Genomic DNA, 26117 nt, shown 5'->3' with positions numbered 1-26117 from the left:
TAGCATCCATCACTCTCAACCTAGAACATCCCTCCATTCCCAGGCGCCTTCCCGCTCTCCTGCTGAATCCTCGTAATATACTGTCTCGAAACCGTATTCCACGCCGCCATGTACTTTTCCATACACTGTGTGAAGCAGGTCGTCTCGCCGCTCGATAACGAGGTTCCGGGTTTGGGGACACACTTGTCGAAGCAGTGTTCGTTGACTTTCTTTGCGGATGTCAGTATGAAGGTCCGAGAAAACGAAACTTCTCTACATGGAAGGAAAATAAGGGGGGAGAGATCACAAACCTCGATCAATTGCCGCGCATTCGTCATGGCAGCTTCTTGTCGTACTCGATTCATGACAATAGATTTCTGGTCGCCGCCGCCGAGTGGCATACTGCTTCCCAAGTCGTCCATTTTCGCTGACTTATCCCGTTCTGCTCTTTCTTCCGTTCTTTGAAATATCCCTTCCCTCAAAATATCAACTCTGCGATTCCTCGTATGCAATCGGTGAGCAATGACAACAGGAAGTCGATATGAAGCTCTCTTTAAACTTTCAACCAACCTCAGGCTCAAGACCATGCTAGTCTTGGCAGCCTGCACGCAATGACAGGGACCCAGCTTGGGCCATCCCCAGATTAATTGGACCACACAGCCAAAGGCCAGCTTTTGTTTTACCAGTCCAGCCAGTAACCTCGCTATCGACGAACTCGTCCACGGCCTTTCCCTTTCTTTCCAACTCAGGACGACGGCTGCGTTTTCTCTTGCATTTTTACCCTCTCCTTGCTTTCACTTTTATTTCTCCTAGGGAAGTAATCCTTGCGACTGCGCATTCGGGTTACTGCGCGAGATCCTAGGGTGCTGCGATTTGGGACGAGAAGGGGGGAAGATATTGAAGATTGAAGGCAAGATGGGTTTCTTGAGGGGAATTTCTGCGGCGCTGGGGCTGGCTGCTGCGGTGTTTGCTGGTCCTCATGATCAGACGACTACGAATGCGGATGGGATTAGGAGTATTCCAGTTAGTTACTGTATTGTTCAAATAGCACGCGACAGGATGCTGACTTTTGATAATAGCTGCGAACGCATACGCTCGATTCGGTTCGTTTACACCTGCTGTTTAGTAATGATGAGGAATGGGAACTGACTGGGTGTATAGCCTTACCTAGATTCTGATATGCAAAGTCGGTGGTTTGATTTTGGGGGAAATACTATTGTTCGCGCAGACCAGTACGTTCGCAACTAGCAGGCGATTTTGGCATGGCGAAGACTGACAGGATACTCTCAGATACATTCGACTTACCTCGGATCGTCCATCACAATCAGGATGGATATTCTCAAGGGTGCCGCTTACTGCTACGAATTGGGAGGTACGTTAACCATAGAATGAAGCAACTCGAGGGCTAGGGGTGGTCTGACGATTTGATAGATTGAAGTCGAGTTCAAAATCCACGGCTCGAATAACCTCCACGGCGACGGCTTCGCTATGTGGCTCACGAAACAACGAGCGACCCAAGGTGATGTCTTTGGCTCAGTTGACCGATTCGACGGACTAGGAATCTTCTTCGATACCTACAAGAACAACCGACCAGGAACCGTGTTCCCATATGTTATGGCTATGGTTGGTGACGGAAACAAACCATACGACAAGGCCAACGATGGAAAGGACAATGAGCTTCTAGGCTGCTCGGCACGTGGAATTCGAAACGCAAATATCCCAACCAAGCTCCGCTTGACATATTTCCAGGACAAGAGCTTGAAGCTCATGCTATCATACAAGGCTGAAGATCAATGGGAACTATGCTGGGAGACCCTAGAACCACCTACCATCCCCTCCGTCGCATACCTTGGATTCTCCGCCGAGACAGGAGAATTGAGCGATAACCACGATATCATCAGTGTCCACACCAAGAACCTTTACGATACCAAGAGCCGCGAGAGTAACACCATCACGACCAAGGAAAAGGGAAGTAAGGGAAGTACCAAGAGCGATTACAAGCAGAAGGAAAGCACGGGTGGAAGCTGGACGTGGTTTTTCTTCAAGGTTATTGTGTTCGTTGGGCTTTGTGGGGGTGGATATGTGGGTTATACTGCTTGGAGAACGCAGCAGAGGAGGAGTCATCGGTTTTAGGTGCTTTTTGGGTTTGGGCTGGGAGTAGGATGTTTAGGGGGGTGAGGATATGATGTGTAAAGAGAAGTGGGAATGTGTATTGAAAGGGTGGGTACGAATGGTTGATGATAAATACTGCATTGATGGTTCTAGGAGCGTGTATACCAAAAAGAAAGGGAATCAATTTACTTAGTACCATATCTTCAGTCGTTCAGGCATTGCAGACATGTGTTTACAGGTCATCAACGACGTCCACATGCTTGATGCGGAGGATTCGCACTTCTGAGCTATCATGCTTACTCTTCTGAAAACCCTGCATGGAAGTCGCGATGCAAAGCTTTGGCTATGCGACAATTGCTCCCCACTAGGAATCAATAGCCCTCTTTGACTTCGTATCCTTACCACCTTCCCCTCCTATGATTCAAAACAAACCCAATTACAATCCCCCAAGAATCTTTCCAAATGCCAATCCAAAACCTCGCCAATGCACTCCCATTTCGGTAGACTCCCCACATCTCCTCTTCCAGAATCTACCCCAGGAATAGATCTTTCGACTTTGCGTTTCTCTCTCCTGAACATTCGAGATGTAGGACACATAGTAAGTGGTAAAAGAGATGGAATGTACTGATATATGCTAGATCTTCGAAGCCTTCATTTTTTGCTTGAAGGCAGGTTCACAGGTGGAATTGTCGTGGATATGTAGACTGCGTTTCTGGGATCAAGAGGAGTGAGTGATGTTCCAAGAGCGCAATCAGTTTCTTTGGAAGGAACGAGAGGTCTGTAGTTCCTTAAACTAGACGCATTGTCAATACCATTCTCTTCGCCTAACGGTGAAGTGAGTAATTAAAGACATCTTTCCAATCCGACGTGCAAGAACGTGAATCATTCCCGTAATACCATTACACCGAATATCTCACGACCGCTCACACGTCTTTTGATAAAGAGGGACATGTCAGCTGAGGACCTGGAAGGGAACTAAAGACACTCGGTTTATTTCCGATGGTTTGTCATAGAGACGATGTGTTCCTTGTTGATATTTCAAGCGTTGAAACTAAATTACGAGATGGTATAGACAGCTGTACACTAGTTCTCATGTTGTTTTAGGCAGCAAGAAGTGGGTAAATCGGAAATAAGGAAAGCAATGAGGTATTTTTAGACTTAGTCGAGTGTACTGAATGGATTGAAGTAAGGTTGAGTTGAGTAATAACACCTACTCAACTCAACTCAACTAAACACAACTCAACTAAACTCGGAATATGACTAGTTTAGGTAAATCGACTAGCTCATTCAGACACCGTAGACTCTTCCCTACATTCATAATTCAAAGGTCCAATCCCTGTCATCAAAAAACCTTGCTCATACAAAAGGGAATAACACTACACGGAGCAAGTGTAACGATCCTCAAGATATATCAAAGTTTTGCACAACAATCGTCTAATAACTACAGTCAACCCATGCTTTGATCTTAGCATAAATCGCAACCTCCACATTACTAAAAATGAGAAAACACTTGTGTTGTACAGTTGTACTCGCCCGGTTCTTCGTGTAAAGGGAGTTCCCAAGATCTAGATCCATTGATATCTTGATAGGCACTCTGACCTCGCTTAGCAACGTCTATAAAAGGGGCTATAAAACCTACTTAGGAAACGTCAATGATTAATTGCCAAAACCTCAGCTATCATCAAAAGCAGGCATAGGTATGGGCGAAGGTAAATAGATAGGTTATCCAGTATGCTATCACTTAACACAATGACTAATGGTGTCCTCTCCTTAAACCAAATACCAAACTATATATTCCACCTATCCAATGTCCTCTCCTCTCAAACCATATACCAAGTAGCTCTACGCACCTATCCAACGCTGAACCTCCTCCAACACACCAACCTCGCATTTCGCTCTTTCCAAAACCCAATGTGTGGATCCATCTCCAAAATTAAGAGATCCAAAAAATGTCAAAGATCATATCCGCTCCCAATGCCCAAATCCAAACCCCAATCCCAGACGTCGAAAATGCAAATCTTGGAAATCCCAAACCAAACGCCGCTAGAGGGTATGGAAACGCGCGTGCGTACATACGAACGAACATGTCTTAATGCAAAAATGGAATCTTTCAATCAACTCCAACAGGCCCAAAAAACACCAGGAAAACTCCGTAGAAATGCTCAACGAGGATCGGCTGGGTCCGAAAAACGATTTATACCCAGGAAAAAAGTCGCTCAATGCTCATCTTTCTCTTCCATCTCACGTATGTATTTCACAAACGTCTTTTTGTGTGTCTACAGCATCATATTAGCGCTCGGAACTAAGGAAATGATGCAACTTGAGGACTTACAACTCCTGCGAAACGCCCTTCACGAGTCACGCATATATATCTCAGGCCCAGCTTAACATAGCACTCGTATACAAGATCCATTGGAGCATGAATGTCGAGAGTTAGAGGCGACTAAGAGATAAACGTGTTAGCTTGTGATATATATGGGCCTTGCGAGAAAGATGACTTACTGGATCAATATGCTTCGTAAAGTCGGTAGGATCGTCTCCTTCATCATCAGAATCATCAAAAGATGTAACCTTGACCATAAGACAAAGCGTTCCCGGCTCATCAGGCAATCCATCAAGGGCAAACTCAAGTTCTGGTGCTGGGATCAAACCAACCAGAACCTCGTCGCGGACAATAGCGAGACCTCCGTCAACCTCTCCGGCCTTGTGTAAAATCTCTAATTTGTTCCGAAGACTGCTAGCTGGAACCAAGGGAGAGCTGGAGATATCTATCACTCTTTCTCGCCGAACTCGTGGAACAATTTCCGCAAGGGTCGAAGTAAACATCGGCTTGTGCTTATTGTTTAGAAAGGGGTATGAGTTGAGATTTGTCAAAAGATCCTACTTCAAGTTAGTCATGAAAAGAGGGGGTTTTAAGGAGAAACCCACATAAATGCTCAAAGGCTCTATCCAGTCTGCTGTCCATTTGGCAACCAAGACAGCTAGCGAGAACGGCAGGATATAATCGAGACTGCCAGTTAACTCGAATAAGATCACGGCCAGTGTGATGGATAGACGCGTCACACCGCACATTGTCGACCCAGCAGCAACAAGTGCATAGACACCAGGCGTGATACAAGAGGTTCCGTCGGCATGTGCGGCGCAATTACCCCAGACTGGATTCGTTGGAAATCGTAGAACAGTCCACTGCAGCAAATGTCCAAAGATTCGGCCGACTAATCCACCAACAACCATAGATGGGACGTAGATACCAGCGGGAACTTTCTATGATGTTGTCAGTACAAGCGGCGCATAACAAGTGGAGGACGTCGCTTGCTTAAAAACACGTGCTCCAATGCAAAGTGTATTACTTACAATTCCAAATGTGATTACCGTCAAAAAGGCCTTGATGAAAAATGCCACGGCAAGGCTTCTGATGATCGGGAAGATGTCGTCAAGATCTTTTGGGCACAATCCCATCTCATCCTCCTTGTTGATATCACAAGGACTCGACAAGTTGAACAGTAGTTTCGCGACTGGCAATTTCGTAAATGGGTTCCAGAAGCTTATTAACCCGGTGATCAAAGCAACCAACATGACTTCGACTAGTGGTTTTTGTTTCACGATCGTGATTTTGCGAAAGGATTTTGCCCATGCGCGGGACGCCTTGATGAACAGAGCACCAACAGCTCCCCCAACCATACCGACCACAACGAATCCCACAAGTTCAAAAAAGTCCCAGTCTGTCAAGTATCGGACTTCGAAAATTACCACTTTGTTCGTTCCGTAGGGATTGAGGAACTTGAGTGACAGTGCTGCCGTTATACAGCAGAAGAAAGTTCTGAACAAGGTTTTGGCAGGAAAGAAATAGGCGACTTCTTCTAACGAGAACAGAACGCCGCCAAGAGGTGCCCCAAAAGCGACTGCAACACCGGCTGCGGCAGCTGCTGACAGAACTTCTCTTCTCTTTCCATCATTTCGGTCGTATTTGTCAAACATTCGACATGCAATGTTTCCAATACATGTGGCGATGTGAACAAAAGGACCCTCTTTGCCCAAGCTCAATCCAGACGCAACACTAAGAATGAGGGCGGCAGTTTTGACGACCAATGTTTTGACTCCAAGAAATCCGTGGAGCACGAACCCGCTCAGTATAACACGAACTTCTGCAACTCCACTACCAGCAGCCGAATAGTAAACCATAGAGCCAGCAGGCTCTTTTTCCACTTGCGACTTAGGACTAGTAGCTCCATCATCTTGTAATTCTGCATGCGTTGAAACCGCGGCTAAGTTTTCATCGAGGGTTCCTATGTGATAGGTCGATGGTACAACAGTTTTCGAGGTGAGGGTTAGGAGACACGCTGCTGAAGCTAGTGCCACCACCAAAATGACGAAAATTATGAATTCGACAACCGTCTCTGAAACATGGGGCAGCTTGACATAATTTGACCAAGACTTCCAGGCGTCACATCTATCTCCCCCAGGGCAGCAATGCTAAGAGTCGAGTCAGTCGATTCGCACTTCAGCCATCCTACTGCATAAAGGTAATATAAACAGTCATTTGATTGTGACAGTGTGCTAGAAGGGAAGATGGTGATTGGACAAGAGCTGAGCACAGAAAGCACATCTCACACCACTTGGTACGAGGGGTAATTTGTGTGATGGGTAGTATCGTGGGGGTGGAAAGTAGTACAATCTAAGGAGAAACAGGACCATCACATACCCTTTCGCTAATGAGAAACCCATCGTGACAGTAGCCTTCTTTCCAGTCAAACACTGGAGCCTCCGACACATCGACCATATATGCTACACATGCCGTTATACAACCAACAAGTGCACTTAAAATCCATCCTTGAGCCCCATCGAAAGCTGCTAGTAGTCGTCCTCGTACGTCTGTTCGGCTCCGCAGAGCTTTCATTCGGTGGGCATCCGCGATGCTATCTCTCACCCAATCTGTAGAGGTAAACTGATCGTACCAAACTCGGTCCTCGGATTGTATGGACGCTTTAGATTCCACCATCGAGTTGTTGTGCGTGAGGGCTCCGACGAGGCGGTGTCCCCAGGACCCGGCGCGACTATGATTTCGAGCACTCCGAAGGCTTCCTATGAAAAGTGTTAGTAGACTGTATCCTTTTGAGAGTGGGATGCCCAGGAAATATTACCATTATGGCTAGCATGCCTCAACAGTCGGGGGCCGCGAGCAGTCCCGGATTCCAGTGCAGCAGACTGTAGTCGTATTCGAGAACGACCAGCGCTTTTGAGTAGAGGTGTTCGCTCATCGTGACCAAGACCGCTGTGCGAGCGAGATATCGGTGCCCGTTGTTGTGTCGGAGAGCTGGGAGGAGACGATTCGGCGGAATCTGGGGTTTGGTTTGCGGCAGTCATGGTTAAGTCGCTCCACACGGGAGGCTTTCTCCTCGAGGAAGACATCAATAAGTAAAGACAGAATCGGTCACGACGCACAACAGGGACGTGATTGCAAGTTAAGGAGTGTGGTATCGCAAAAATAAAGCAGTTGCACAAGTTGACTCGTGGGTTCGAGGCAGAAGACAGTCTGAGTCGCCGAGGGAGGTGGAAGTTGAGACATGGGTGCGAGGGCTGCGTAAATACGACAGCCACGACCCATGTCTCACCTCAGAACTTTGAATGGAGGCAGCGGGAGTGAGAAGGAATCAGAGTGAAGAAAGCTTGTAAATTGACCGCAAAGGAATCATAGTCGAAGGATTAACTGGCGATCAATGTGGCTGAATCACAGCTTCAAGCTTGAATAACGTAACTTATCTTTATCCGCATGGACGTACAAACGAAAGCTGTTTTGTTGGTGAACCCACCCACACTGCTCCCATACTTTGGTTGTCATAATTCGTAGCCTCGTGCAACCGCACAAACGCCGGAAATGTGATGTTCCTGGTAGACTGTATCTGATCCCATGCGCGATATAACTCAGGACATGACAGCCGACGTATGGTGAGGGCGTGGTGGTGTTGGTGTGGGCGCAAGTTCTTGGAGAGCTGTTTGTTTGTCCAGTCATGCTCAGAAGGTCCTGCCACCAGTCATACGAACTCACGGCTCCTCGACATGTGGCCCTGCTTGCGTCGTGGATGTCCCGGTGTGGAGTCTTTGGTATTTCATTCACGTGGAGTTCTTGGGTCGTCGAATCTGCCATAACATTTCCAAGCTCAGAATAAGTCGCGGCAACCGCAGCTGTCGGTGTGGAACGAGCCAAAGTACTGCCCCGGTCAAAGTCACAGGCGGGGGAAGGCTGTGGCTCCCAAGGATGGCAAGTTGGCAACTGACACAAGGCTGTGGAGCAGAAACCAATCGGGCCATCCCTCGCGCAAACGCCGGCCTTTACCCGCGATTTACCACCTGTTCAATGGCATCATGGCGTAAATAAGTGAGCCCTGCATTGGCAGTATTCCGATACCTTGAGCGGTGAGTGGTGGGGTGTACGTCTGCCGAATCGGCTGCCTGCATGGCAGCTCTGTTTCGTCAAGCGGACTATCCTATCACATCTTCCACCATCGAACGCCGGTTACGAGCATCTGATTTCCTTCAAGTGACGGGACTGGACACCTATAACCTAGGCAAATTCATTCGCTAGTATTATCGTCGCCTGTTGTATGCTTACTAGCTCGCAACGTATCGAATATGGAACAAAACCGATATCCACAGTTTCTTCTGATAGGAGACTCCCATATCCAGTACATGAATCAACTCCGGGATGGGTTCGCGTTCGCTGCGGGACTGTCGACACATGTTGAAAGACGCCTGGACGTTATAAACAGGGGTTTCAGCGGCTATAATTCAAGCCATCTGCTACACATCTTGGAACATATTATTCCTTCGACCAGTGCAGCGAAAGTGGATTACATCGTGAGTAGTCTCAATTACCATATTTTATTTTCATTTATAGTTTCACACCATGTTCTTCAAGTTTCTCCATGGATTTTTACACTTCCTCTTGCAAGATCCTCATGTTCCTGGAATTTTCCATATTAATGATAATTAGCTTCTACCGACGGGTGACTGACTCGTGCAGCTTGTACTTCTAGGTTCCAATGACTCTTGCCTCCCTGAGAGTCCAACTGGACAGCATATTTCTCTGCCAGAATACCAGAGGAATATCACAACGATTGTCAACCGCTTCTTAAATGATACTGATCCAAAGAAACTCTTTCTTGTAACGCCGCCACCGGTCAATGAAATCCACCTTCAAGAAGCCTCAGATGGCCAGACCTTAACTCGACACCAAAGTTTTACTGCGAAGTATGCGCAAGTAGTACGAGAAGTCGCCGAAGAGCTGAACGATCAGCGCGTAGTCCTTGTTGATTTATGGAGTGCGATAATGCAAAAAGCTAGATTGTCAACACCAGATCAAGGGGAGGATGCCCTACCAGGTTCTAAAGCGTCAGGGGACAATGAACAACTTCGGGAATTCCTCTCGGATGGACTTCACTTGACTGGAGCGGGTTATAAGATATTTTTGAACAATGTACTGAAAGCGATGGGCGATGACTGGAAAGACGAGAGCTCTGACCACAAAGATTCATGGGTTTTCCCGTAAGTTACCACTCCATTAAAGCTCACAAAACGTCGAAAGGCTAAACTCGACATCAGTCGTTGGGAAGACGCGCCAAAATGCTAGAAAAGATTGCCATGGATATCGTGATTATAGGTATCAACGGAAAATCCTCTGATGATCTTTACTTCTTTCGAGTTACACCTCGGAAGCGTGGGGGAGATACAGCCAAAGTATTTTGCATATTAAGCAGACACTTGCATGAAAATCACAAATAGAGGATTGCTTATGGAAGGTCTCTACTAGAATCAATTAGAGAGAAGCATCAGCTCTTACGTAGAATTGCAATAACCCTTGGAACCTACCTAGGTAGTATATCACATGCAATAATAAGCGAAGCTGCCGCCTAATAAATACCTTCATTCACTTCCACCACAACACACCCCTATAAATCGTCCTATCAACTTTTTAAAATCCACATCTAAGTTTGCCATCAATTCCCACACCGTGGTCATGGACAAAAGTCAACCCACAAACGAAATCCTCAAAGCCCTTCGGGAACAGAAGCATTGCATGAGATCGTCCAAACCAAACGCCATGACCTTTCAGGATGCGGAAGGAAAAGAGTGTTCTATTCATATCCCGCTTGAAAGATATGACGAGGCGATGGATTACTTTATTAAGGAGAACTGGGAGGAGTTGAAGAAATTTGAGGAGTGGAGTGAGTGATAATATGGATTTTGGGATGCGTCGGAATGCTAAAATGGTGTTAGATGGGCAGGAGTATAAGGATCATGAGATTAGGGTTACGGAGTGTTATTGTGGGAAATGTGTTGTTGGGTGATTTGGAGATTGGTGTATAAGTTTTGAGGGGTGAGGTGAAGGTATTTCAAGGGGAGGAGTGTTTATTTGTGAGGGTTTTCTAAATTGTTTTTATTAATTCGAAATGGATGAAAGTCAGAAACGAACATAGAACTGAGGACGGGCTTTAATAATTAAAATACAATTACAAAGGTAATTCAAGTAGTGTTATAAACATTTGTGTTCTTTGTACAATAGACGTCTGTGGGAACTGCTTTTCTTGTTGAAAGAAGCTTGGTGTTTTTTAAAAGAAGATGCATAATAAAAGAGGGTTTAAATTTTGTTTCGATCCATTAACATGATAAAGATTATCATGAATCTAATTAATACAATATATAAATTGTTCACTTATGGCGTAGTTCGGCTTACCTACCTCCCTTGACAACGTTTGGTCATCCCTGCAGATCGTCAAAATTCCGGGGACTCTTTGGCTCTAGACAACACCAAGGCTACAACAATCATCCGATCAAGTTACAACGACATCTCTTCTATGATTTCCATGCCCACCATACAGTTCAACGTCCAATCTTCAGCCAACACACCCATATTCGAGTTCTCGACGGATTGATCACTGCAATCATATCATCCGCTTCCATTAGTCCTGAAACCCATCCCTTACAGATCGAGAATCCTGTCGCGATCGCAAGATAGTGCTCCTTCCTTCTTTATTGCATTCGACTTGGAGCACCTTCAACGACCTTCTTGACGTATCACTTCCGGTCGCACACGTCCAGTCGAACAAATTACGCTATATCGAGTGAAATCATCCATCGCTTTCACTCCACTAGACGAACCTTGAACGGTACGAACCAACGAGTCTGCGAAAAAGGCCGAGACCATTACATACCTCGTGTCCTCTCTCCCATTCGATCGAGACGGAAGGCAGTACCGCTGGCATAACCTCAAAGAAAAAAGACATATCAAAAGTTGTCGCCAGCGCAGTGACTGGTAGTCGCAGGTCGATGCGGTGGGGGAGGTGGAGATCGTGAACCCTGCAGAGGACGACCATTCTTTTAGGCGGCTCTCACTTGCATGTTATCAAACTCGCAGTTCTTTAAATTCTCCGGCAACAGACAGTCTAGAATTGTTTCCCTGCTGTGGTGTTTGGAGGGCCCTCCCGCTTAGATACAGTCATAGCACACCTCAACAAAGGGTCGTGTCTTTCTTGGGCAAACACTGCCGGCAACATCAAGCGCCAATCTTCTTTTAAACATCGTCAAGGTCTCCATTCCACAGACAGGCACCAGAGAAGCAGGATTCGATATTATACACACGAGATCAGCGAGGGGTACACCACCACCGGCACACGAAGGGAGGTTGGGAATGGATTCGCAGTATCTTCCAAATCGAGAAGACCTTTATCATATCCAGATGGACGTGAAACATGTCCAAGCTGTACAAATCAACCAAGGAGAAAGATTATTGCGACTCGAAAAGCGACAAGCTGACGACGCTGCCTTGAAGTCCGTTTGGGGAAATGGGTCTCCTTTTCCCAGTGTTCTGAGTGGTACCCCCCAGCAAGGTTGGTCTATACTCTACACGATGTAAACATGTTTTGCTCACTTGCAACAGGCCCCGTTCAGCATCCCCCAACTGACGTCTTCGACGACTTTGACGACGAGCATGGGCACAATCTACTTGGTAGTCTCCATCTTGAAGCTGATGATGAGCCAGTCCGCCGTGGTGCTTCACGCGCTAACAGTGTTCGATTCGATGTCAGCGCCTTGCAAGGGTCTAATTGGAATGTGAACTCGCGCCATTCAGGCGACTTTGGGCCTATTCGCCCCGGCAGTGGCATCGGAAGCCATCCCATGACAGAGCGAACTTTATCACATAAATCTGATGGGAGACATAGTTCAGCTGGTCACTCAGTTCATTCTGGTCGCACTAGTAGTCTAGGTCTTGATACCAACTTCATTATCGGAGGCCAAGATGATGACTCCCCACTGGACACACCCGACCCTCCTCCTGGTCTTTTTATTCTAGGATCTGTACCATCAATTATTCGATGCTGGCTTAGTACAAACTTTTCTCACAGCGCACTTTTGTACGCTGATATCTGTTCGGGCTCTCAAAGGTCTGTGCTTGATTACAGTTTGGTGAAAGAACTGGGACTTGCAGAGCAGATACAGAAAGATGCAAACGGAAGACATCACATCAGGCTTCCCGTCTATCTTCCAGAAGCAGTTGTAACTCAGCCATCTTCGAGATCCAACAGCCCTGCTCCCCAATTACCCACCTTGAGCGCAGATTTTGAAATCGTCGGTCTTTCCCAACGCAGCACGCCGGATCGCAAGAAAGGCATTCGTATTATTATTGGCAGTGACACACTTCGGGCTCACAATGCCGACATCTTTTTCTCGCAGAATCTCATGACCTTGTATGGCGATGATCGAAACAAGCTTTCTGTGCCGTTTGTAAGACCAGAAGATGAGACTCTATTCAAGAATCTTTGTACGACTCACGTGCCTGTGGAAACGAAAGAGTTGAAGGCTACGGCGGCACCTTTTACACCAACGGAATTTAAGCCCAAAGTTGAAGTGGCCCCCCAGGCCCTTGCTTCTGCTATCTCTGAGAAGATCGAGCAGGCTGTGAAGGCTCCAGTATCTGAGCGCGAACCGCAGTCGGTATCAGCTCTAGAGCCACAGCCTACCTTGCCCGAAACAGCTGACTTGGATCGAGCTTCCAGTGTAAAGAGCATGACTATCACGACTGCGCCAGAACCAGAAAAGACGTCTCAGTCAATCGAGTCTGCACCACAAGTTGATGGAAAAACACCTTCCGATACTAGTAATCGTGACTCTCCTGTTGGCATCTGGGGTCCTTGGCGCCAGAACCCAATCACCGCTGAACCTCCTTCCACCGAATCAACGAGTGGCTATCAACGAGCCGCTCGCAGCGGTCGCTCAATGAAAGTGCTCAAACCGTCATCTTCCAAATCCATCTCCTCGATCGCCGCTCCCATGCGACCTACTGCCGCACCTCGTACATCCACACCCTACGAAATTCCTCCAGAGATCCGAAGAAAGAGCCAAGTGGAAAGCACGCCATTGAAATGGGAAAGCAAGCGAGTGAGTTCCGAAGAGGTGAAAAGACCACCGATCATGCTGAATACCATTCCACGCTCTGAGAATCCGGTTGGTGGTGCGAGTGCGTTTAGTTGGATGGCTCATGGTGGGACGGCTGGAGGGAAGAAGGCTGGGACTGTGGAATAGGACTCTTCTCTACTTTGAGAATTGAGAAGTAAAGCGAGTGGGATGGATTGGGGATAGGTAGATGTGGGCTCATGAAGCTGATATGTTCAAGCGAAAACCTCTAGCAAAAACAAACTAATCTTCCATCAATTCCTCTGATAATTGATGCCTTTCTTTTGGTATTGTGTGTGAAATGTGTGGTATTATTGACGCTAGCTATTGTTTAACACTTATTAAGCTCTAATCTGCTAATATATGTCCTACCAACATATCCTAGAAATTCAGCTTCACCTTCCAGAACTCGCTATTACCATTGATCTCGGAAAATTCACCTTTAAACCTTAACTCGAGTTTTATTTAGATCGACTACTTAATTATAATGACCAATCTTTCCTAGATTCTTTCTACACCATCCAAAGGACTCTACTATACACAACCCTTCCGATCTACACCAAATGACTACAGATGACGATGTCTCAACCACCTCAAAGAATGGTGGAAGACAGTACGCAAATACAACATCGCCATAAACCTGCGACTGGTGATGATCCGCATCGTAAAGATCGAGCGGTGATGCGGGGAGACGAGGGGAGGGTAGTTGGGGTGAAGGGGAAGAGGAATTTATTGGTTGTGTTGAAGATTGGGTGGGAGAAGTTGAGGAGGTTTGATGAGCGTGGTGAGTTTTCTTGCTTTATTGGGTGGGTGTTCTGGGTATTGGGTTGCTGATGGACATGTAGATTCGATCCATGGCGACGATGAATCCGATACCTCGAGCTCCGACTGGTCCGTCCAACGAAGAGAAGAGTTGCTCAGAGACGCAGAGATGCAGAGGGCGATTTTGAGGAGTGAATCACCTGAAGTAGATGATGCATGGTGTAATTTGTTTACGGGGGGACTACGACAATCTTCAGAGAGTGACGCTGCTCGGTGTTCTGACTTAGTAGGAGCAGTACCGTCTATGACCCAGTCTCCAGAGACATCAGTACACCGCCCAACGACATCTGCCCATACATCTCCTGAGGATCACTCATCGCCCGAAAGAGAGCATATAGTTTCTAACAAAGTTTCTGACACCACCCAGACCGTTCTAAGCTCCTCCACTCTCCTAGCGCAGCGAGTCGAAAATCTCGAAAAAGTAGTCTACGGAAACCAGTCCTCGGGAACATACGCATATCGCCCAAACACACACGACCACACCTCCCTACTACCCTCTCATACCTCCAAATATATCTCCCCCTACCCCACCAAACCCACCTCAAACCCCATCGCATACACCTCTCCCCCTCCAGCCACCTCACCTAAATCCACGCAACCCCTCCAAAGCGTCCTCCACGAGCTCGAAAACGCGAGTCAAGCGACTATCAGGGCGAGAAAGAAGTACGACGAGGTATCTGCGAAGGGGATGCTGGAGTTGCAGCGCGTGTAGGAGAGTAAGCGGGTTGGGCTGGGGAGGTATACTTATGCGTTGGTTGCGGGGGTGGGGGATGAGGGTCTGAGGGAGGAGTTTGAGGGGGCGAGGAGGGAGGTTGAGAGGGCTGAGATGGTGGAGAGGGGGTTGAGGGAGAGGGTTAAGGGGGTTGTTGGGGGGTTATGAGGGGGTGGTGAGGGAGGGGATGAGGGGATGAGGGAGGTGGAGGGTTGGATTAGGGTGAGTAAATTGGAAGTATTGGAAGTGAAAGGGTCAGAGGAGAAGTGCGGGGTGAGACTAGCACTGAGTTAATTTGTTGAGATATGAGTAGGTCATCCCGGAATTAAATGTGTTCTAAACGCGAAAGATAATCAGTTATTGATACATAGGTCCTATGAATTTGCGTCCTTCTTCTGATATCAGGGAATGTGGTGACTTGAGTAAGTAGAAGTGAGCGTACTTGAAGTGCTCGTGACTGGTATTAAGTTATAAGTACTCAATTCTTGCGCCGTCAATATGACTGGTTTTGAAGATTGGTCGGTGAACGGTACGAAGATGCAATTTTTATGCCCGTCGAAGGGTCAATCCTCCCGTGGCTCGCAGTGATACTTCATGTGTGTTACATATGTGGATCTGAACGAATTGTGTTCGTCTAAGAAGAATCCAAATGTATGTATCCGGACTCAGATGCAACTTAAAAGGAGAGAGGATTGAAATTCTCGCTTAACCTTAAGGAAACCTCGCACCAATCACAACCACCCTCATCGCTTGAGTCAGCATCGCACTAAACCCTCAAGGTTGCGCTTGGACACCCGGATGGCTACTTACATCTTACGTCGTGGCGGGCGAGAACATTGCAGCCCGCAGATAGCTAAGCCAAGTCTCACATCGAAACATCCACCAACTCGACTACTTTCTTCCTTTGTGTTGAAAGAACTTATACTTTGTCTCAAATCCTACTTCCTTCTCTTCTGTCGCGATCATCCGGGTCCTAGCAGAGTCGCTGCTTTCCCAATTTCTTGTCGAGTCCTTTCACAAGCCGAGTCGAGGGTTGTAGCCGCGCGAGGAAACTACACAAAGAAGGAACGTCAACGCCTGGGCGCAAGACAGAGAATTGCCGTCAAGATGGCAGACGGCATCGGCATTTGGAAGATGGATAATGATACGAGAGGATGGATAATGTGTACTGTTAGTGGAATTGGTACGTCATTCCCTCAAAATTGCCATGAAAATTGTCGCTGACTTTGTTCAAGCATGCATGGTAGGCGCGGGAATTGTGTATATCGACAAAATCATCCAGCTTTTCCCGAGCAAGAAGAACTTTCGGATACAAGAGAGTGATACATTTGCAGCTGCCTCGTTGAGCTTTAGTTTTGGGGTCATGGTGAATGCGCCCGAACCAACTGTACAGAGTGACGCTGACGGATTCAGATCTTCATTGCACTTTATAGCATGCTACCATCGGCGAAAACCTCGTTCATTAAAGGCGGTCTTTCTACATCTACCGCTGCGTGGGCCATCCTTGGAGGCTTTGTCTGCGGATTTGTGGTTATACAGATTGTCTCCCGATACATCCACAGCCATATACCTTCAACAGAGAAGGAATGCGAACCTCCGTCACACGACTTCCCACACTCGTTTCATGGCTCAAGAAGGAGCTCTAACGGTTCGTACGAATCCGCTGAACCAGACAACACCGACTTGAAAGTTCCCCGACGCAATGGTCGCGCAACGGAATCCACACCACTTTTGTCAGAGGAGTTGAATGGAAGGCATCCAGCTTCAGCTATAAACCATTTAACGGGTACGGATGGCACATCGACTGTCAAAGGAAATAACGATGAAACCTCACGAAGGCCGTCGATGATTCAACTCGGCAAAACCCGAGCACTCTCTTTCTTGAAAGATACAAAGGGGAACTGCGATTCAAAAGGTCCTTGCTATGGATTCTCCAAAGCCTGTGGTCATCATTGTGTCAGCCATTCTACGCTATCCGGAGCGAACTCTCGTCGTGCTACGATGCCACACGCCGATACCCATCTCGACGATGATTTGGAAGCTTCGACTGGCAGATTAAGATCTGCTACAACCACTGCTGGGTCCCGAGGTCAATCTCGTGACCGGCAGTCTGTTGAGGAGGCACTCGATACCATTAGTGAAAGCCCGGTTGGGGATGTGGAGGCACAAACGCATCGTCATTCCACGAGTACGGGTCATCACCACGAATTCGATAACATGTTTATGTCGAGTGGAGTCCAAAGTGTTATCTCAATCGCAGTACATAAATTTCCGGAAGGCTTTATTACCTACGCTACTAATCATGCCAACCCAGCCCTTGGTTGGTCGGTATTTATTGCATTGTCAATACACAGTATAGTTGAAGGATTCATCATGGCAATGCCACTTCACTTTGCTTTTGGATCAAAAGGAAAGGCTTTCTGGACAGCTTCCATAATAGGAGGCTTGAGTCAACCTGCTGGCGCTGGAATCGCAGCGGCATGGTTCAAGATTGCAGGAAAGAACGGAGGAAACCCCAGTGAAGCATTATACGGAGGTATGTTCGCTGTCACATCCGGAATCATGGCTAGCGTAGCAATCTCGCTTTTCACAGATTCTCTAGACCACGCCAACAACAAGACGTTGTGCACTGGCTTTGCGTTTCTCGGTATCATTATCATGGGGATGGCACAAGCTCTTACCGCATGATCTGTGGTTGACTTTCTAACACAGAAAGTATCGTTTCACGAATTATGAATAAAGAGCGGCGATCATGGGCATTTCTGTGGCGTTTAAGGGTTGTCATCAAACTGTTGAGTGATTGAATATATCTACTTGTTTGTATATCTATATGCATTGGTTAGGAGATCCAAGATGGACGGGCTGTACATGTGCATGGCGTTGGTGTTATGGTGGAACCGTTGTGTGGTAGAATCGTTAGATTTAATATGCTCGTATACTACTTTGTTAATGGCAGAGTTGTCTATGCCTCGCGGACTCTAGTGCGGTAGACCAAGCGTGACTCTGTTTGTCCGATTTCTCATACCACTCGTGCAATTACCTACTAAATGTCTGAACCACACCCCTGAAATCAGGCATGAGAGGTGCGGTATTTGCAAGCAAACATGAGAAGAGAACGTCATCTTCAAGACTTTCAACTTCCAGAGAAGCAAACTGTTATTGTTTAAAAGTTCTACGCTCCCATCTACTTCCTGAGACACCATGCTAATATGTAACTAGCTAGATCTATAAGGCGCAGCGGATTACTGGTTGGTTTGTATACGCTCCCGATAGGATGGGAAGTAGATGTCATCTGAAGAATAAAAGAGTTTGGAAAATAAAGAGAGATTAAATAGAAGGGTTAAGGTACATGGGTATATAGGGTTATAAACATCGGATTTATTTATTACCATCTTGTAGGAACTACATAAACATTACATACCCCATCCCATGAATCCAGAAGTATCCCTATCCCACACCAGCGCCTTTCCATGCACCCTAAATACCGCGCCTATCCTACAAATCCTAGAATCTACTTGATATACGGAATCCCAACCGGAGTTCTCTTCCTAAACTCTTCATAGTCCTTCTTAAAGAATCGGACCAGGAATTCTTCTTCGCCTTTGATACGCGCGCTGAAGAATTTCCATAGTACAGCGCTGTAGCCTAGCAAACAAAAGACGTTTCCGAGGACAAGTTGAGTGCCTATTCCCCACCAGAAGAAGCCGAAATAGGAGGGGTGTCGGAGGATCGAGTAGATACCGCTGGTGATAAGGACATGCGTTTCCTTCTTCCTCTGTGCGACGAGGTGGGAGAATGAGGGGCCTGCTTGGATGATAGCTGAAGTACGGATTATCTGGCCGAAGAAGACGAGTGAAAGACCAGCCAGTAGGATGAGACTGTGAAGGAATTGCGGTAAGAATTTGCGACGTCCGTATGTATGTGCAATTAAACATTCTGAGAACGCAGCTGTGTGAGCAGCATTATACGCCCATCCATTACTGCTCAACAGGAACGAAGACGCCTCTGCGTTCGCTGGGTTGGCAAATGCCGTGCTGTAGAATTCGAGGAAATGGAAGAGAGAGAGACTCGCGAGAAAGAACGGGAGACGCCATAGTGGTGAGCTGCTTTGGGTGCTGAGGTATAGCGTCAAGGCAGTGCTGCTGAAGAACGTGCCACCTAGGAGGAATGCGCGGAGTGCGATGCCGGCTAAAGAGCGCTTTTGATTGCGATGAAGGGTTCGTTCGGTGGCTTCAATGGCTTGTACGATTCCAGAGTTCGTGGGAGTCGACGAGGGTGTCCATGGTGCAGAACCGTTTCCTCCGCCTAATCCTCCACTTGAAACTAGCTCGATGGATTCGTTGAAGGGGTTTCTGCGAACTGGACCGGTGCTGGGACGAGGTTGTTCGTCGTGCTGATTTGGGGTTGTCCAAAGCTTGTTCGAGGGTACTTCACCTAGACTCTCGTTTACTTCTGCTGCTGCGTTTCCATCCTCCTGTCCCTGGGCTTGTTGCGAGTGTGTTGGCAAGTTGGATGAGGTTGCCGCACCATTTTGTGATGAGGATGTAGTTGCCGAAGACATGGCTAAACTTGCTTAATTTCGCAACATGTATTGAACTCGTGTCATGGGAGAATCCAGGAAAGGTATCCCCCGGACGTTGGTGTGTTGTTAGAAGCCATGCTTCTTTGTCTTGTGAAGGGTTCCAAATCCGGGAGACAGGCTTGTGCTGGAGGATCAACTGCCGCCGGAGCGGCACATAGATATTCCGGTATTGGAGGGGTCCAAGTGCCAAGCATAATAAGGCTGGCCCCGCGCTTTCTCTTTGCTCGAGCTGGTTTTAGTTAGACTTCGAGTACCTAGCGAGGACCATTCACTATTGATAGCGGTAGGTGGTGATTAGCGCATGCATTCTTCCTAATATTCCACCCGGGAGAAAAGCGTCTTTCATTGGTACTACAATAACTCGGAAGACATTCAAACGAATTGTCTCTCTAGCGTACTCTTTCTATTCTCACCTCTCATTTTATTCTTCTGACAATTCTGGTTTTCGCTTCTGATAGCATACGTTGGCAATCTCAGTGTTCATTGTTGATTTTCTCTATGAGCCTATAAGAAGTTGCAGCTAGCTATACGAAGTCCCAGAACAGGTCTCATACGTCAAACCTGCAGCTTCAAGCTTCCCTTTAGAACCTCAAAAACAAACCTCAAAAGTCACCTCTTCACCTTCTTATCTGGGTCGATAGTCATCGCGCGCAAAAGAAGATTTAGATTCCTTCAGGTTAATCAGAAGATAATCAAAATGGAAAGACTTTCAGACGCGGAGAACGAAGCTCGTATGCTGAAGGGAGAATTATATCATGCTTTCACAGCTTCACTATCGGCAAAGCGTGAGAGGTGTCGCAAAGCTTGTCATAGGTTTAACCAAGCTGGAGATGCCTCGAGAAGAGAGCTCGTCAGACTATGGAGAGAGTATGTATCCCTTTTAAGCTCCATATGATTTTTGTGACCCCACTCTTGACACAGTGCTAGTGTGATAGACGACAAGTCCCCAATGCCTCCTGTTGGCGCAAATGAAGAAGAGGAGGCAGTTTTACTCCAAAACGAACCATACGTCGATGGGCCAGTGAAAGCTGATTACGGCTTCAACATCCGGTATGCATTCCTTCATTTTAGACTGGAAGGAACGGCTGCTTATTCGGAACAGACTAGGCGTAGGAAGCTTTATCAATGTCAATGCCACATTTATTGACACCTGTCCTATCACAATCGGAGCTCGTACCCTTGTTGGGCCTAGTTGTTCATTCTATTCTGGAGGTCATCCTCTGGATCCGTTCCTCCGAAATGGAACAAATGGACCTGAGTTTGGAGGTCCCGTCGACATTGGCGAGGACTGCTGGCTAGGCGGGAATGTCATTGTTCTACCAGGCGTTACAATTGGGCGTGGTTGTACGGTTGGTGCTGGTAGTGTGGTGACCAAAGACATCCCGGCCTTTCATGTGGTGGTTGGAAATCCTGCCCGAATCATTCGCAAAATCGAGCCTAAGGAGCGGGATCCAAAGTTGTCAGAAGAGGGTTCCGACGTCTCTACTGTCGTCTCAGCAGCCAAAATAGCCGGTCCGCTCTAGACTTGATTTCGAAGCAGTGATATCTGGTTGTGGGCAATTTTCTGATATATAGAGGGACCCCGTAGATATAGATATTTTCGGCTTTTGTTGATGAACATGACGAGAAACCGGGTGCCTCATCATATTGCGCAATTGTTGTAGAATAACAGGCGGGTTCGTCTATCAAAGTCCTCCTTGGATAGAGAAGGACGACAGGATCAAAACCAGGACATTGACTATGGACCAAACAAATGGTATCCACGTTGACATGCGGAAGTAGCCTGCATTGTAAACAGCTCCTAGACTAGATCATAATCAGCAACGCATCGATAAATAAGTCGAACAAGCCTACATGAGTCCAGTAATAGTGCCAGCCATCAAAGCTTCAATACCAGCGATCAAAATATAGACCAATGGGATGATCCATACATATTTCCACGCCTTCTTGTTCTTGCTAAGTTGCATTGCTACCGCCCATGCTGCTACCGTCAGGTGGAATACGGCGAAAGTGATAAGTGTCCATAGCAAAGTATGTCGCCAGATATCAAAGGTAAAGTATAGGTAGTTGGCTTCTCCGGGTCGAGCGTTGTAGGGCCAGTATAAGGAAGGGAAAGCGGGTGTTTGGTATCCTAGGGGGGCGGGATTTTCAAGGCGAGCGCTGGTTATATGTTAGTATTGCGATAAACAGCGTCTTCCAAAAGAGAGCTTACTTCACCGACATAGTGGCCCCGCAAGAAGACACGCTCAGCCTTACGGCTTCGAGATGTTGTTGTGATAAATAGTTGGCAGGGGTTGTAAGAAAGGGTGACGCGAAATGCCAAGAGCAAGAGATGCCTCGGCAGTCATATTCCGGAGCTTCAATTGTACTCTCGCGACATCTCGAATTTATCTGGCCCCAAAATGATTTATCTATTTTAATGATTGAGAGTCTGAAATGGCAACTACAACTACAAGTCGCCCCTTGCTGGGCTTGCTCGAAGCTCTACGACGAAACCCTGAATCCGATCAGACAAATCGAATCCTCTCCTCCGCGACATCTCTCCTCACAACCCTTTCCAACCCTCTAAACATCACACTCCTCACCACGATTCTTCTCACGGGTCCTGCTCTATGGGGTCCAAGCGATGGTCTTACAACGAGCTACCGCATTATAAGTGTATTTAATACAGCCGCGATTGCGGTACATAAACATCAAACCGAAGGAGGAGCAACCAAACCTTATGATGCCTATCAACCTCGACTTGGAGGTGGACTTACGTGCGATAAATGGACTACAGCTGTTTTGGCTGGATTGAATGAGAGGTCTCAAAGATGGCAGCACGCTTTGGTTTCTGCGGGAGTTCTTCTAGGAATGGAATCGAGCGAAAGACGTGGATTATCACCAGCACTGAGGGGAAAGATCGAAAATGCCCTTGCTACAGCTTCAACATTGGTGATGCGGGAACCGGCAATTGCTGGACCGCTGGGAGTGGCAGCAGCAGCTTTGGCTCTTAATTATGGGTATCCTTTGTTTTCGGATATGACGAGGAGAATGTTGGACTACGATGCGATGATCATGCCACTTCTCACTTCTATGACCTCCTTTCATGGATACGAGAATGGTCACTTTGTCGAAGCAGCAAACTCGGATATTAGACAGGTTCAAGGAAGGCGTTTCGACTGGTCGCCGGCATCCAATTCCTTCCGCTATCTTCAGGCGCTAGGATCGAAACCATTGGTAGCTTCAGTGGGCTCGATGTCTAGAATCATATCTGATGCTATTGAAAGATGCTCAAATCCACATAGAGCAATCGAGGCACTTGATCACCTACTTGGCTTTACGGGAATTCTGTTGTCAGCTTGGGAAGCAAATAAGCTCTCAGAGCTTGATACATCAGAGGAAGAGACTTTTCTTACACCAGAGACACGTCGAATTACGTACCCAGCTTTATGGCAGTTGCTTAAAGGGGTAATGTTCTCGACAGTTGTCATATTACGTTCGATCGTAGCGAAGACAGTCACAAATTCTCTACTATCATCGAATGGGGTAGCTCCGACCATTGCATCGAAGAGTTTGTTGATACTTCGAAATATACATTTCATATCGTCAAGAACTGGATCTAACTCGCTTTCTGCGCTTACCTTTATCAATCTCGCATCGATCGATATACTCAACCGGTTCCCTCTTCAAGCCAGAGATTTCCTAAAAAGCATCCATCCGGCTCATCCAGGTCAAATACCGACACACCCCCTACAGCGCAGTCACGACCTATTCTACCTCAACACCGTAGAGCACTTCACCCTAATAATGTCTCCCGCAACTGCAGAGAACCTGATCTTTATCCCCGCCTCCCCATACCTCAATCCCACCGCCAACGTCCACCTTCTCGAAATCTTCGAAGCCGCTCACAGCGCCATGCTCGCCATGCTAGCAGCCCCCCAAAGCGGCCCTCTGACAGCCAAAGTCCTACCTTTCTACGTCGAATCCCTATTCAACTCCTTCCCCACCAACCTCTCACCCCGCCAATTCCGCTTCGCCTTCAAATCCCTTATGCAACTCACCACCCCACCTGCCCCAATCTCAGCAACAGAGCCACAACTCGCGGAAACCCTCCTAGAATTCCTGCACCACCGCGCCCTCAACGCCCCAACATCCCCCCTTCCTCCCTCAATGGCCATCAAATCCCAAGCAGACGCCCAAACCGCCCCCTCACCCCCGCTCTCCGAACAAGCAATCCTCCTCCTCACGCTCCTAGACGCGCTGCCGAATCTCCCGCTGAACGTACTGGAAGAATGGCTCCCCCTTTCAGCTGACCTCCTGAACGCGATTCCGGATGCGGGGATGCGAGAGCATTGTAAAAGGAGATTCTGGGAGTTGATGGAGAGTGGTGAGATGGATATTGATCGGAGTGCGGTTTGTGTTGCTTGGTGGAGCTCGAGAGGGGGGAGGGAGATGGTGCTTTTTGGGAAGAGGGAGGGGCCGTTTATGAGTGGAGGGTTGGGGAGGAGGGAAAGTTTGTTGTGAGAGTGATTGGCTTGGTGTGGAGATGGAGCAGTAGGTGTAGGTGGTGTTTGGTTATACCCTGGTGGATGGCGTTTGGTTTCTGGTGGGCTTGGAATATTTGGATGGGGATTTAGCATTGGGACTTTAGTTGGAAGCATGGAAGATACGGAATATTAATCTAATCACAACATCCAAAAGACGCACATAAAAACGTGATATCGCACAATCAAGCGAGCCAACTCCCCCCTTCCAGAAGAAACTTCTTTTAAATCCACATCACACCCATAACTCTCCCTTCTCTTTCCCCAGCCCAGCTTTTCTTTTCTTCCCTCTACCATACTACAGTTCCAATCACGCGTTCCCTCTCTCTCACCTTTTTAAAAGGGAAACGGGAAAAGAAATATGGCGCAAGGAAGAACCTGCCACAATGACGTACGCATCCCTGTAGGATTTGAAGGAGGGGTCGTGCGGGGTCGAACATCAAATCTGAAGGGTCCTGCCACGTCCAAGTTCCACTGTAGATAACTCCAAATCTTATCATTAAAGAAGAAAGGTATAGATAGGAAATCACGTCCCAACATCACGAATCAAAAACGAAGCTGAATTTCAAAGGTATCATATCATTAAAATCAACGGTAGAATCTATATGACAACACCACAACTAGTAGTCGTTGTTGTTGTTGTTATTATTCCCACTTCCATACTCATCATTCCCAGCCCCCGCCCTCTTCTGCTGCCCCTTCTCAACCAATCCCTCATTCTTCAACATCCCCCCAGCCTTCTCCATCAGTTTCCCCATCGTACTATCCTTCTTCCCTCCACTCCCCTCATTATCTCCATACCCATCACTCGTGCGGTTACCGTAGCCGGTCGCACCCACACTGTCGTTGTCGCCGTGTTTGATGTCGTAGTTGCTGCTTGACGTGTCGTCGCCATACCCAGACGACGTCTTGTTGCCGTAGCCGGCGGTGCCGACCGAGTTGGAGGTCGAGGAGTCGACGTTGTAGCGCGAGGTCGAGGTGTTGGAGTCGTCGCCGAAGCCTGAGGAGGTCTTGTTGCCGTAGCCGGCGGAGCCGACGGAGTCGGATGTGTCTGTGTTTCCGTAGCCTGAAGATGACTTGTTGCCAGATCCGTAGGTGTCTGAGGAGTCTGTGTTTCCGTATCCTGAAGATGATTTGTTTCCAGAGCCATAAGTATCTGAGCTATCAGTGTTTCCGTATCCTGAAGACGATTTGTTGCCAGATCCGTAGGTGTCTGAGGAGTCTGTGTTTCCGTATCCTGAAGATGATTTGTTTCCAGAGCCATAAGTATCTGAGCTATCAGTGTTGCCTAGACCTGAGCTTCCAGTCTCCCGACCAGAAGATCCGAAACCACCAGAGCCAGTGTTGCCAGACGAGCCATAGGTATCAGAAGAGTCGTTGTTGCGACCTGAAGAACCGTATGAGTCGGAACCGGTGTTTGTGTTTGTGTTGGAGGACCCGTAGGAGTCGCTGTTGTCACGTCCTGATGAGCCGTAGCTATCGTTGTTGTTTCCGCGGCTGTCTCCGTAGGAGCTCTGAGGTGAGATGTTAGAGATGAACGGATTGATGGGAGATTGTAATCGATAGAGAAAGTATACTTACGTTTTCGTTGTCGTTGTAGTTAGACATGATGAAGGATGAAGTTTGAGAGAACTTGAGATTGGATAGATGAGTGTAGTGAAAAGGTGAGATGGTTGGAGTTGTTTATGGGAGAAATATAATCAAAGCGGGGAAGGAGATGTCTTATATAAAGTCGCGCAAACAGCAAGAGCCGGGAAGCAAAAGAAATAAGACCCCTCACTTAGTGTGAAGTAACCCCCCGAAGGTGAAATCCAGGACAACAGCCCCCATTGGCGCCCTCTATCTATGCAGGGTTCAGGGTTCATATGGTATAGCTTCGTATCACACATGTCTGATAGCTGGATAGATACTCAATCACTTTCCCTGTCGTAATTCC

The 26117-nt window shown here is 47.4% G+C and overlaps 13 protein-coding genes across 13 annotated transcripts; 8 read left to right on the top strand and 5 right to left on the bottom strand.

Moving 5' to 3' along the window:
- Window positions 1–20: 20 nt before the first annotated feature.
- GLAREA_07829 (Tim10-like protein) lies at window positions 21–401 on the bottom strand (the record flags this gene model as incomplete). Its single annotated transcript, XM_008082516.1, has 2 exons — window positions 21–209; window positions 291–401. 2 exons carry the CDS (start codon window positions 399–401, stop codon window positions 21–23), a joined length of 300 nt encoding a protein of 99 aa, XP_008080707.1.
- Window positions 402–894: 493 nt separating this feature from the next.
- On the top strand, window positions 895–2112 carry GLAREA_07828 (Concanavalin A-like lectins/glucanase; the record flags this gene model as incomplete). Its single annotated transcript, XM_008082515.1, has 5 exons — window positions 895–1002; window positions 1059–1082; window positions 1141–1211; window positions 1270–1351; window positions 1411–2112. 5 exons carry the CDS (start codon window positions 895–897, stop codon window positions 2110–2112), a joined length of 987 nt encoding a protein of 328 aa, XP_008080706.1.
- A 2195-nt stretch (window positions 2113–4307) lies between these two features.
- GLAREA_07827 (Clc chloride channel) lies at window positions 4308–7455 on the bottom strand (the record flags this gene model as incomplete). Its single annotated transcript, XM_008082514.1, has 7 exons — window positions 4308–4367; window positions 4424–4534; window positions 4594–4971; window positions 5020–5355; window positions 5446–6564; window positions 6794–7173; window positions 7233–7455. 7 exons carry the CDS (start codon window positions 7453–7455, stop codon window positions 4308–4310), a joined length of 2607 nt encoding a protein of 868 aa, XP_008080705.1.
- Window positions 7456–8721: 1266 nt separating this feature from the next.
- On the top strand, window positions 8722–9718 carry GLAREA_07826 (SGNH hydrolase; the record flags this gene model as incomplete). The annotated part of the gene is made up of 3 exons (XM_008082513.1): window positions 8722–8946; window positions 9113–9633; window positions 9691–9718. The coding sequence occupies 3 exons, from the start codon at window positions 8722–8724 to the stop codon at window positions 9716–9718; spliced, it is 774 nt and encodes a 257-aa protein (XP_008080704.1).
- Window positions 9719–10189: 471 nt separating this feature from the next.
- GLAREA_07825 (uncharacterized protein) lies at window positions 10190–10436 on the top strand (the record flags this gene model as incomplete). Its single annotated transcript, XM_008082512.1, has 2 exons — window positions 10190–10313; window positions 10366–10436. 2 exons carry the CDS (start codon window positions 10190–10192, stop codon window positions 10434–10436), a joined length of 195 nt encoding a protein of 64 aa, XP_008080703.1.
- Window positions 10437–11824: 1388 nt separating this feature from the next.
- GLAREA_07824 (uncharacterized protein) lies at window positions 11825–13668 on the top strand (the record flags this gene model as incomplete). The annotated part of the gene is made up of 2 exons (XM_008082511.1): window positions 11825–11975; window positions 12026–13668. 2 exons carry the CDS (start codon window positions 11825–11827, stop codon window positions 13666–13668), a joined length of 1794 nt encoding a protein of 597 aa, XP_008080702.1.
- Window positions 13669–14118: 450 nt separating this feature from the next.
- On the top strand, window positions 14119–15073 carry GLAREA_07823 (uncharacterized protein; the record flags this gene model as incomplete). Its single annotated transcript, XM_008082510.1, has 2 exons — window positions 14119–14323; window positions 14385–15073. 2 exons carry the CDS (start codon window positions 14119–14121, stop codon window positions 15071–15073), a joined length of 894 nt encoding a protein of 297 aa, XP_008080701.1.
- Window positions 15074–15871: 798 nt separating this feature from the next.
- On the top strand, window positions 15872–17761 carry GLAREA_07822 (uncharacterized protein; the record flags this gene model as incomplete). Its single annotated transcript, XM_008082509.1, has 3 exons — window positions 15872–16256; window positions 16309–16439; window positions 16487–17761. 3 exons carry the CDS (start codon window positions 15872–15874, stop codon window positions 17759–17761), a joined length of 1791 nt encoding a protein of 596 aa, XP_008080700.1.
- An 823-nt stretch (window positions 17762–18584) lies between these two features.
- On the bottom strand, window positions 18585–19634 carry GLAREA_07821 (prenyl cysteine carboxyl methyltransferase Ste14; the record flags this gene model as incomplete). Its single annotated transcript, XM_008082508.1, has 1 exon — window positions 18585–19634. One exon carries the CDS (start codon window positions 19632–19634, stop codon window positions 18585–18587), a length of 1050 nt encoding a protein of 349 aa, XP_008080699.1.
- Window positions 19635–20352: 718 nt separating this feature from the next.
- GLAREA_07820 (Trimeric LpxA-like enzyme) lies at window positions 20353–21178 on the top strand (the record flags this gene model as incomplete). Its single annotated transcript, XM_008082507.1, has 3 exons — window positions 20353–20522; window positions 20583–20705; window positions 20758–21178. 3 exons carry the CDS (start codon window positions 20353–20355, stop codon window positions 21176–21178), a joined length of 714 nt encoding a protein of 237 aa, XP_008080698.1.
- Window positions 21179–21340: 162 nt separating this feature from the next.
- Window positions 21341–21878, bottom strand: GLAREA_07819 (uncharacterized protein; the record flags this gene model as incomplete). Its single annotated transcript, XM_008082506.1, has 3 exons — window positions 21341–21461; window positions 21510–21815; window positions 21868–21878. 3 exons carry the CDS (start codon window positions 21876–21878, stop codon window positions 21341–21343), a joined length of 438 nt encoding a protein of 145 aa, XP_008080697.1.
- Window positions 21879–22091: 213 nt separating this feature from the next.
- GLAREA_07818 (uncharacterized protein) lies at window positions 22092–24161 on the top strand (the record flags this gene model as incomplete). The annotated part of the gene is made up of 1 exon (XM_008082505.1): window positions 22092–24161. One exon carries the CDS (start codon window positions 22092–22094, stop codon window positions 24159–24161), a length of 2070 nt encoding a protein of 689 aa, XP_008080696.1.
- A 640-nt stretch (window positions 24162–24801) lies between these two features.
- On the bottom strand, window positions 24802–25789 carry GLAREA_07817 (uncharacterized protein; the record flags this gene model as incomplete). The annotated part of the gene is made up of 2 exons (XM_008082504.1): window positions 24802–25695; window positions 25763–25789. The coding sequence occupies 2 exons, from the start codon at window positions 25787–25789 to the stop codon at window positions 24802–24804; spliced, it is 921 nt and encodes a 306-aa protein (XP_008080695.1).
- Between the last annotated feature and the right edge of the window lie 328 nt (window positions 25790–26117).

The sequence above is a fragment of the Glarea lozoyensis genome (genome assembly GCF_000409485.1).
Source record: "Glarea lozoyensis ATCC 20868 chromosome Unknown GLAREA16, whole genome shotgun sequence".
Taxonomy (NCBI): domain Eukaryota; kingdom Fungi; phylum Ascomycota; class Leotiomycetes; order Helotiales; family Helotiaceae; genus Glarea; species Glarea lozoyensis.
This window is presented reverse-complemented; position numbering and strand designations above follow the sequence as displayed.